This window comes from Pygoscelis adeliae, unplaced genomic scaffold (genome assembly GCF_000699105.1).
Source record: "Pygoscelis adeliae isolate BGI_AS28 unplaced genomic scaffold, ASM69910v1 Scaffold108, whole genome shotgun sequence".
In the NCBI taxonomy this organism is placed as follows: Eukaryota; Metazoa; Chordata; class Aves; order Sphenisciformes; family Spheniscidae; genus Pygoscelis; species Pygoscelis adeliae.
This window is the reverse complement of record NW_008825498.1, coordinates 442,253-452,740: the sequence shown is the minus strand read 5'-3', so window position 1 is coordinate 452,740 and position 10,488 is coordinate 442,253. Positions and strand designations below refer to the sequence as shown.

The 10,488-nt window shown below is 44.4% G+C and overlaps 1 protein-coding gene across 1 annotated transcript in view; it reads right to left on the bottom strand.

Annotated features, from left to right (window-relative positions):
• Positions 1–10,318, bottom strand: part of PPP2R2B (protein phosphatase 2, regulatory subunit B, beta) — a 109,637-nt gene extending 99,319 nt beyond the window's left edge. Inside the window, exon 1 of the mRNA XM_009331375.1 lies at positions 10,229–10,318. Coding sequence (XP_009329650.1) covers positions 10,229–10,307 — 79 coding nt within the window. The 5' untranslated portion in view covers positions 10,308–10,318. The remainder of the gene's footprint in view (positions 1–10,228) is intronic.
• Between the last annotated feature and the right edge of the window lie 170 nt (positions 10,319–10,488).

Sequence of the window (10,488 nt, the reverse complement as noted above, 5' to 3'; positions counted from 1 at the left end):
TTGCAAGAAGAAAGCTCTATCTGTGACAGCTGAAACAGCCTTCTTCCTCTTTTATAAATTCTTGAAGCTAGTAGAGAGCAAAATAAACCCTGTAAGTATATATATGAATAATAAAAAGGTTTTTTTTTCCTAAAAGGCCTTGAAATGGACAGAGTAAGAAAAAATGCAAAGGAAATGCAATCAGTGCAGCCAAGGAAAGATATTTCCAGCTCCTGAGTTACCACAATAAAAATGCAGGTGCACCAATCGTCCCTAAAGGAGAAAACCGACGCATCTGCACCACCGATATGCCTAAATACCAGTTACTGAGTCTGGCAGCTGTAGAGCTGGGCATCTTGCCATTTCGTGAGCAGCACGCCTGCTATCAGAGCTCCCCCATCATACCCAGTCAGGACAAAGTTTATAATTTCTCGTATTAAAGAAGTCCAGAGATGTGCCTGCGACTCTCCCTTCTCTCCAGCTGGAGCACATCTCCCACCTCACGCCTGGCACCGCTGGAGGAGCTGGGCAGTGCTGTGTGATTTACCTCCTCCAAGTAAAACAGGAATGAATGAAGAGAAATGGATGTAGCAGAAACAAGGCCTTAAGCTCACTGGCAGGAGAAAGAGTTTTCACATACCATGCTTCATTTTGACATTATGCCTAGTATTTCAGATAGGGAATTTGCCTCTTTTCCCCCTAGCAACAATCCATTTCTTCATGGCTGCACAAAACTAACCTCATTTACTGTTATGGAAAGAACAGACCAGGCGGTTGGATTCCTGCACATGGTGCAAGTTCTGATAAATGTAAGAACTGAGATTAGAGCAAGTCTGATGTTCTTCACTAAAAAGCAAGGGTCGATATGGCATTCAGACTGAGAAATTAAAGAACAGCTAAATCAGGAAATGCAATTATTGTAGAAAGCTCAACCTTAACTCGGTGTTCTCCTCCATCAGCCTTAAACTAATGGCCTCTCTTCATGTAATTATAGACTATTAGTTACACCAAACCATATTTGCATACTTACACAATCTTACTGTACCTCTAATGCACATACCATTCTGTAGTTTTAACGCTGCTTCAAATTTAATTTATGTGGGTTTTACTCCAGGGTAATTCAGGACTTCAGTGAAGCTCCCAACTGCTGGTGCCTGATTAACTTGGGTTGAAGCCATAGGAATGACTCACCAGAAAAATAAACCCACTTGTGGTCAACACAGTGGGGACAAAACTGACAGGCTGAAGGTAAGGGTCATTATAATAACAAAGTTAAAGTCTTCAAAAAAGAATAACAGAGAACGGGCTATTTTAGGTTCACTCCAGGCCAAGGATTTTGGCTGTGGGGTCCTGCTGTCCTGAGAGCTCTCCAGCATCCTGACCAGGGTTTGCTCTGCAAAGCGTCATGCAGAGACCAAGTGCAGCCAGAGGAGCGAGTTAGCCACCAGCCAGCTGATGCCTGCGGCTGCTCCATTCCACTGACAGTTTAACATCTGGGATCAGGAGCTTTAAGAGACATTTTAAACAGTTCCCAAGCAGACTTTCCTTCACTTTGTTAATTGGCCTGATCTAAATACAATAAGAGGTAAAACCTGAACATACTTTCTGTGGTCACCCATAGAGGAATCTGCTGTCTGGAGCATATGAGGAAATAATTATTTTTATTTTTTACATCCATCACTCAAAAATATTCCAAAGGCTAAAAGCTTAGCCTAGAAGTGCCCCTAAGGTAAAGAGCTTAGTTTTAAGGTGTCTCTGGCTGAGCATGTTAAAGACCCCTAAAAAGCTAGCCCTGTAGCTTAAGGGCACCTTTGAGCTAAGCTTTAAGATCTCCTCAAACATAAGTGATTAAACATCCCGTCCTTCATGTCACCTCCGCTGGAACCTCCAAAACTGCTAGTGCAAAGCCTGGGCACAAACTGAGAAATGCAGAAAAACAGAAAACTGTAAAAGGCTTCAGAGAAAACAAAAAGATAGTTACCTCAGGGCTACTTAAACACAGGAATTGCTCCGCTCTTTGGTAGCCTTTCTGAGCCAGGAAACTATTCATACAAGTACTCTGGGAATTACTGTAACTTCAAAATCCTTTATTTTAAAGGAAAGTCACATTTCGGTCTTTCAAGGACCCCGAATCTTGTGAGTATCAAGCTATTCAGGAAATAAATCAGTCTGCTTAAAGATAGGTTTTATTATTTAGTGTATTTTTTCACTAAAACAGTATTTAATTTTGAGCTAAACGTCGGTTTCACTAACAACACCCATTACCTGAGTGGTGCTTGTTGCTTACCTTACCATTCAGATATTTATAAATCAGGCACTGGACAGTCTGAACACTTGGTATCAATAAACTAAAGGTAAAGGTATTCCTAAAGCAATAGATTAACTTCCTTAGAGTAATCATATTAAATGAACCAAGTTAGCTCCAGGCCTCACATAGCAAAGCTGACGCTGTATGACCTTTTCTAGCTTAGCCTTTGTCAAAATACTGATACCGAATAGAGAGCACGGGATCCACCTTTGTGAAATGTATTTGCATATGTTTGTACAAACTGGAATGAGGAGCAGAGCCCACACACACCTGAGTACAAGGAGGTTTACAAGGACACGCGAGGACTTGCCACGTCCTCCAGGCAAGTCCGGCAGGCTCGAGCAGCATCACAGTGCTAACGTATGCAGCAACAGGCTCGTAACGGGCAGTTGTGCTTTTTGCATGACTTCCACTACCCACAGAGGCGATGAAGCCAATTCTGAGATGCCCCAGGGTCAGGAAGACACAGGAGCTACTTAACAGAAGACAGAGGAGTTGCTGCAACTTATCAAGCAGCAGAGATCAGAATTAGTCTGTGCCCTTCCTTGCTCTCTGCATGCGCAGTCTGTAATTTGGAAGTACACATAATATCTGAAGATCAAATGTAGATACACTGTCTGTTTAAACTCCCTGCAGGACAGACCTAAACTGCTGGTGGGAGGAGAGCTCGCTGCTGCTGACCGAGCTCCCGCAGATTCACCTCTGGCACAGCAGCAGCAGCAGGCACCACACTGGGACTGGGCTGACAGCCATGGGTCGTCCTGGCGTCCCCTCAGGGTAACTCCGGCAGGCTCTGCCCTCTCTCAGGGTATGACGGGGATCGGGGACAAGAGCTTTCTGTACCCGGTGGCAGGGTGGAGCGGGGCTGCACGGCAGGCTGGTGCCCACCCTCGCTGCAGACAGTCACTGCCCTGTGCCTCTGCTGCAGCTGCAGCTCAGGCAGAGCCCCCGCAGGCACGGGTGCCAGCCATTCTTCAGAGGCCTTGAAAGAAACATTCATTTTCAAATACGTAATATTTACCCCATTGATTTTTTAAAATCTATTTATTAAACTGGCTTTTCCTTTCTTTTCCTCTGCTCAGCAATACGGCTGCTCTGCGTTCAGCACAGCTCCCCAGGGTAGCTGTTCAGAAGGACAAACAGCTGTCGGCCCAGGCCAGGCCAGGCCAGCAGGCTAAAGCAGGGAAGGCATGAGCAGGGTTACCAGGGCAGCTGCCGCTGGTTAGCAGCGCTGACAGCACAACACGTAGAGCACCCATGGAGGCCCTTCGAAGGCAGACAGCCTGCCTCCCTGCCAGCGGCTCTGCTGGCGATGCAGGAGGGTCCCAGCACACTGGCTCAGCACGAAGGCTGCACAGCTCCCACCTGCCCAGCCCTTTTGGGAGCCCCGAGTGTGACCCCGGGAGCCCAGCCTGTGTGGGCACCACCGGGCTCAGCTCTGCTCCCACCGCGAAACCTGGACCGGCTCCACCGACTGCCTGCAACTGCAGCAGATGTACGTACCCACGGAGCCAACCCAGCCACATCAGCGAGAATTCCTTGCCCTGGGCATGCTTTTTAATTAATCTTACCCTACATGTTAACACTAAAAGGCGTACTGAGGATTGAAGAGTCTCCCCAGAGGAAAAGAAAGTAGGGAAAACAACAACAGCTTGGCTTTCAAATGAAGTTTTCAGGAGGGTGGAGGTGAGGAAGGCTGACAGCTTAACCCTTAACAAACCCTCATTGTTCACGGTCTAGGGTGTTACCTGACAGCCATGACCGACTATCTTCAGCAATACAAAAACTCACGACTTCAGCCAGAATTTCTCTACTGTGCGTAGAAAACTCATCGCAGTGGAAGACACAGATGCACTAAAGAGCACAAACTGAATTTAAGTTAACAGCACCATTGGCCCAAAGGTCATACAGACACCAGCAGATCAGCAGGCTGCCATACAGTAAATATACAAAACGCATTCTCTACTAAGGATGGATGATTTTCTTAGTTACAGTACCAGTTCCCTTCCTGGCTATCCCACTTTATTTTCCTATAAAGGAAAATAAAAGGGCTCAACAAGAGTAACAAGAGGTTCAGAAAGCTTCATTTTTAAGGACAGGCTCAGACAGGGAATTTAACTGAACGAGACTAGATACAACATCATGATAAAGCCAATGCTGAGCAATTCTCCCATAGGCTACGTAGTAGAGTCCGAGAATCATTTTAACTTGCAGATAGTTTTGTTAGAGATAAATGAACACAAACCATGAAGACAGCTCAGCACTAGAACTGATTATCAGCAAAGACAGCAATCTGGCACCCTTTGAGGACTGAGACGTATTTGACAAGAACCTGTTAAGTATCTGCTTTATTAGAGCCTGCTGCAAACAGAAAGGTGATATAAGAGACCTCCCTAGCTCTTACCAGCCCTGCAGCCACTCATTGCTTCTCTGACTGTATGTGTCCATGCTAACTGTAATAATTATCACTTAAAATCACTTCAATCTTGGGAGAAGCAATACGGCATGATGGTTTTCTCCTGTATATCTCCTCCCATTCAAAAATCTCACGTTAATTTATTAATTCATTTATTGCTAAATTAGAAGAGCCTAGAGATCAGCCGGATGGGAGTAAGATTCCAGACCAAATCTGGCATGGATGAAGGTCTTTTATAAGAATCCCTGTACTATGTCAATACTACCAATACGTACAGTTAACCCCATGAGATGACTCCCAAGGGACTTTTCAATGCTATGTTTTTGATTCCTTCCAAAATGCCACTAAGAAATCTACCCACATTTTCTTCCAGCCTTGACCGAATACTTTGATTTTGGAGGAATATGTGAAATCCCAGACTGCTGTGCCAGCAGTCCCACTGAGCACAGATCAGAATAGGTGAAATATCAGCACCACCATCTCCCAGGAAAGCCACGGTTCCCAGTAGAAGCGCCAGATGCACAGCCAGGAGGGCAACGAGTGCAGCCACCACGATAACATAATAAAGACAGTTGAGATGTTAACTAACAAGACTCAGACCCAGATCATGGCCTGTGGTAATTGTACAGCCAGCCCATTGTTTTTCATTTCTGCAGCTGCGATTCAAGACCTTCCTGTGCTCCCCCCCACCATTTGTTGTTCTCCAACATGAGTCACACTTGAGCAGTATTGCTCCTTTCACATCTGCATCTGACAGCAGCTAGGACGAAGCATGGCAGGGTTTCAAAGCCCTTCGTTACCAGCAGCAGCTCCTCCCCATTTGCATCGCACACACAAACCTGCTGTACTTGTTGTGCATTGTCTCAGTTTCGGGTACGTTGGACGTAGGAAGTCTTCTTTTATTTCTGCGTTTTCTATTTCCCAAGCAAACAGAAATCTGTCCACAGTACAGTGTGAAGCTGTTTTTTCCCCCATGAGAAAGAAAACCCACCGGCATCAGAATTCCACACCAATGATTACAAACCTTGTGCTTGGCCTACTACAGCTCGTAATGCACTACCACCATAACTTTCTACAAGCTACTGATCTAGTCATTCTGAATTATTTGCACAAATAAAGAATGTGCAGGAATGAGCTGCAGAGTAATACCAAGCTGCTGGTGGACTCTTCAAAGCAAGAGATATCGAGACTCGTTGGTGCAGAACAAACAGCGAGTTTATTGCTTTTATCAGTACCGCTTGAGCCTACTCACAGCAAAGACTGAACTCCAAACCTTTGGCCTAACGTGACTTACGCTCAGTGGACACTTTCTTTTGGTCCTTCACAAAAGTACATGGGAAGTATAAAAGAAGTGCTAAAGTTTCTTATTACATTGCTATGGTGATTAGAGTTAACAAAATAATACAAAACCTATAGTGTATATTTGCTTTGAATCTAGCTTGGAAGTAGCAGTGCTTCTTTGACATATACCTCCTAAATGTCTTTTCATTGTATTGTCCACATTTTTGGCATTGCAGTATCAAATGTACATCATTATTTTTCTGTTACAATTAAAAAATTGTATCTAGACCTTAGCAGTAAATTCAGATATTGGATAAAGTATTTAATATTAAATAAAGATTAATATTAAAATAATCCCTATCAATTGCAATGCTAGTGAGTGAACTGAAAGCAGACGCATTTGTATTGTTTGCTGTTTTGTATCTGCACCAAACTAACATCCTATTGCACAGAGATCCCACACTTCAGTGACGAATGGCTACACTTATCAGCGCGAAATACAAAGTGATTCAAGACCTTCAGCCTAACTCAATGTCAACCAAATTTGGAAAAACTTGGAAGTTACTGAAAATATATTCAAGTTGTTGGCCTGTCAAATTAATCATGCAGTTAAAGATCTCCTAAGCACAATAACAGATTTTTAAGGATAGGAAACAACTATTACATGTCTAAACATCAGTTAAAGTATCCAAAAGAATTAATACTTCTGCAGAACAGCCAACATTTCAAACCCTGCTCAGAAAAGTGCACAAAAATACATTTCTGTTTGAATTCTGGAAGAAAAACATACGCATGACTCAAAGTTTGGCAATTGTATGACCTCAGAGAACTCACTTCCCATCTTTGTGCTTGCTTCCTCGTCTGCAGGAAAGGATATTGTTTTCTTAATTCAAAGGCTTTTTTTCTGAAGGTTACTTAGCTAAGGATTTAAATGACCTTTGATATCCTTGATTTGAACATGTTGCAGAAATTTAAAAAAATTGTATTTAAAAAAACAGGCAGTTATTTTGATCAGTATGTATGTATTCATTCTGAAGTGTTTTATTTTGTAAATGTACATCCCAAGTCTGCCAGTTGCTGCAGCCTATCCACAGCTCTCAGCAAACCTGATACTAACACATACATACTTCTGTTAAGGCACCAGTCCCTCTGTCATTTAACCCCTTTTCAGCAAATAATAAATGATAGAAAGCCCACAGTGCACATTCTACATCTGAAGATGTATTTGGATCAATTTTCAGTGCACACACCACTGCAAGAACAAGGCAGAGCCAAATACATGTTTTGCATCTTAAGTAATAGATCAAGAAATGCTTTTCTACAGCAATATTCCTCATTCAAATACAGTTCAGAAGTAGCAATCAGGGTCCAAAAGAGAGTATTGTGGGCTCAAACTCTGTCAAACTGCTATTATTCAGCCAAGCTACAGGCATCCCTTTAAGGTCAATGGGACACAAGCGTGTGCTCCTACGTGCTGCTGAGTGGGACTGAATTCAAACGTGCGACACTAACCCCACGTCTGAGTGCATCACTGAGCTGTGCTATTAAGGCCCAAGTGGTCAATATTTTCAAAAGAACTCAAAACACACGTGCTGTACTATACTGCACGTGTACTATATACTGCGTCCTAAGCCACACGCCTTGGTACGAGGAGGACTGGCGTTTCTGGACGACAACGAGCATCAGGAGTGGGATGGCAACAACAGGTCACACAAGAGAAGCCAGCATGTCGCCTGCTCAGCCACACCACATCCACCACCTAAGGCACTTCACTTGCACCAGCTTCCTCCAGATGCACCCTCTCCTGCCCGTTCATTACCATAATCCCGCACCTCCACAGCAACGATAACGACGCTGGATCATTTCTGTGAGCACTGCCAGTCAAGGACTGTGACTTCACAGCAAAGCAGAGCTGAACAGCAAACCGGTCTGTGAGGAAATAAATGAAAGCTCAGCTGCAACTTTCTAAAACCATTTCATAGGCAGTGCCAGAAGAGGATAAACAAGCGTACTTGAATTTCAGGTTTATTACAGCTTGGTGCACAGTCTTTATGCTCTGTTCCAGGCTCTTTGCTGACCTAGATCTCTCATTTACAACTCTGGGAATTTGGGATGAACGGAGAAGAGAATTCTTACAGTGAGGTAATAGAGAATACATAGGGATTTCAGGTCTCGGTCTGGACGGAGCCAGGATCAGAAGCATCTTTGGCGGAACACCTTCGCCAGGAAGGGATGAGTACAGAGGGTGGTGCAGGGGCACGAAGAAGTTTCTCCTCTGATTAAGAGGGACACCTCTGCCAGGCTGGGGGAGGAGAGGAGCCTTTTCTCTTTTACAGGCTCAGCCATCCTGTGCCTTCTGTCTGTCTGCAGAGTAAAGCCTGGCTGAAAGACTGACCAGGGCAGCATCTGACTGAATCTGGTCCTTGAGGCATCGCAGCTTCACCCTGTGAATAGTTCTGTCCATTTGTGAGTCTGCACTCCACCAAAAGTGAACCAGAGATACCAAATTGCAACTTCATCACTTCAAAACATGGAGGTACGAGCACTAGATCCTACTCCTGCTGCACATCATATATTGAGGGTTCTTGTATGCTACATTGGCCTTTTTAGCTACTCCGAGAGGACTGAGGCAGGATTCAGGCTCTTACCTGGGTTCTCTTCTCAGTTCTGCTAGTGATTTAGCCTGTAACACAGTCATTTAAACCCTCCAGACCTCAGTTTCACCCCAAGTTAGTTATATGCATCTGATAATTGGTCTGAGAAACAGTGCTGTACAAGTTTCATTCTTTGTATATTGTTTGCAATGGAGAAGAATAGATAGCACACCAGTGTGGCATTCTTTCTTTAACTCATTTTTTTGTCTCTCAGTAGTCTCTATGACCTCCCTTAAAACAGCGAGGTCTGCTTCTTCATTCAATTATTTATTCCAGTAGAACAACCCAAAAGTTACTTATTCAGAGTATCTTACGGGGCTGTGCCTTTGGACAAAGTCAACATGAAAACAAAAGAAATCTTCACAGAAATTTTCAAAGAAAGAACTCCAGAGTTAGTCTGAGTTATCTATTGGGATAATTTTATCTGCTTAGAACTTCAGAGAAAATAAATAAATTTAAAAAAAGTCCATACTGTCTGCTTGGACTAAAATACGGCAACCTAAGTAGATGTAATAATTTAGCCTGGAGTGTCATCATCCACTGCCCAGTCCTTCCTGCTTAACCCTTCCACTCTGTATCTTCAGCCTTAGGACATTCTTGGTGAAGGCATCGGGAGCCATGGCAAGGTGCTCCCCACAGTGTTTCTTTTTCGCTAGATACACACAGTGGGCAGAGACTGAAGCCAATCGTCTCAAAAACAGCCATAAGCATACATCCCTACAGTGGTTGTCTGGATTTTCCCATTGCTCGCAGATAAGGTTGGTAATTCAGTCTATGCGCACAGACTCAAATTGGATGAATGAGTCTGTAGAAGGCTGGGTGACAGGAAGGGTGTTCTTCCTCATTAACTAACTCTGGTTAGGGCTCATGAGCAAAATCGCTGTGGTTCCACATAGGGGGGTAGCAGTGGTGTGAAATTTTGATCCCTCGGAGCTGTCTGGATGACTGCACGATGCACAAAACTGTCCGATAGTTCACACACAGCAAACGCGCATGCAGTCGTATCACACGGGGTTATAAATCAGCATGAACAAGCACTCCCTATGGGAGAAGTCCCACTGAAGTGTCAGTGAACGCAGACCCGATACTTTGCATTCCTACCCAGAAAATACAAAGTTCAAACACTGCTGAGAACATTTCGTTTATCCCAAATAGCTGCAGAGCTGTTTTGCCGAGACCTGAAAACAGGCTTTACTGAATGAGGGAAAGGGCACAGGTAACCAAACGCAGGCAGTGCTAGATAGGATTTTTTCATTTTCTTGGGAATATACAGATGACTTAAAGGCCACATTTACAAACTACATAAACCTGAAAAACGTGCAGCACCATAACTAGAAAGTCTTCCTTAAGCCGGTCCTGCTGCTTGCTCATTGGCACAATTAGTGCAAAGCTATCAGTAAATCAAGGAGCACTGACAGGAATAAACAAAGTCATTTTCTGCTAAGCCTTCAGACGCCCCCCGAGCCTTTTTTTCTGCCTTCTCGGCCTCCTCCCGTGACAAACAACAGCCTCGCAGTAGCCGCTTCCCCCGCTCCCCGCCCGGAGAAGCGGGCTCCGGCTCCGAGGGGCCCCCCCGCCCGCGGCGCGTACCTTCCGCGTGGCAGCTGGAGGAGAGGATGGCGCTCGGCGGTCTGAAGATGTAAGGCAGATAGCGCGAGAAGCATTTCATCTTCCAAACCCGTAATTAAAAAAAAAAACAAAACCCAAGAAAAAAGGGAAATAAAACCATACAAAGCTAAAAAAAAACCCACTAAAAAAAATAAAGAAGAAAATAACGCAACCCCTCCTCAATCCAGGAGGGTTGCCCAGGCAGCCTACATGGCAGAGGCGGCGGGGGCTCGCTGCTGGGG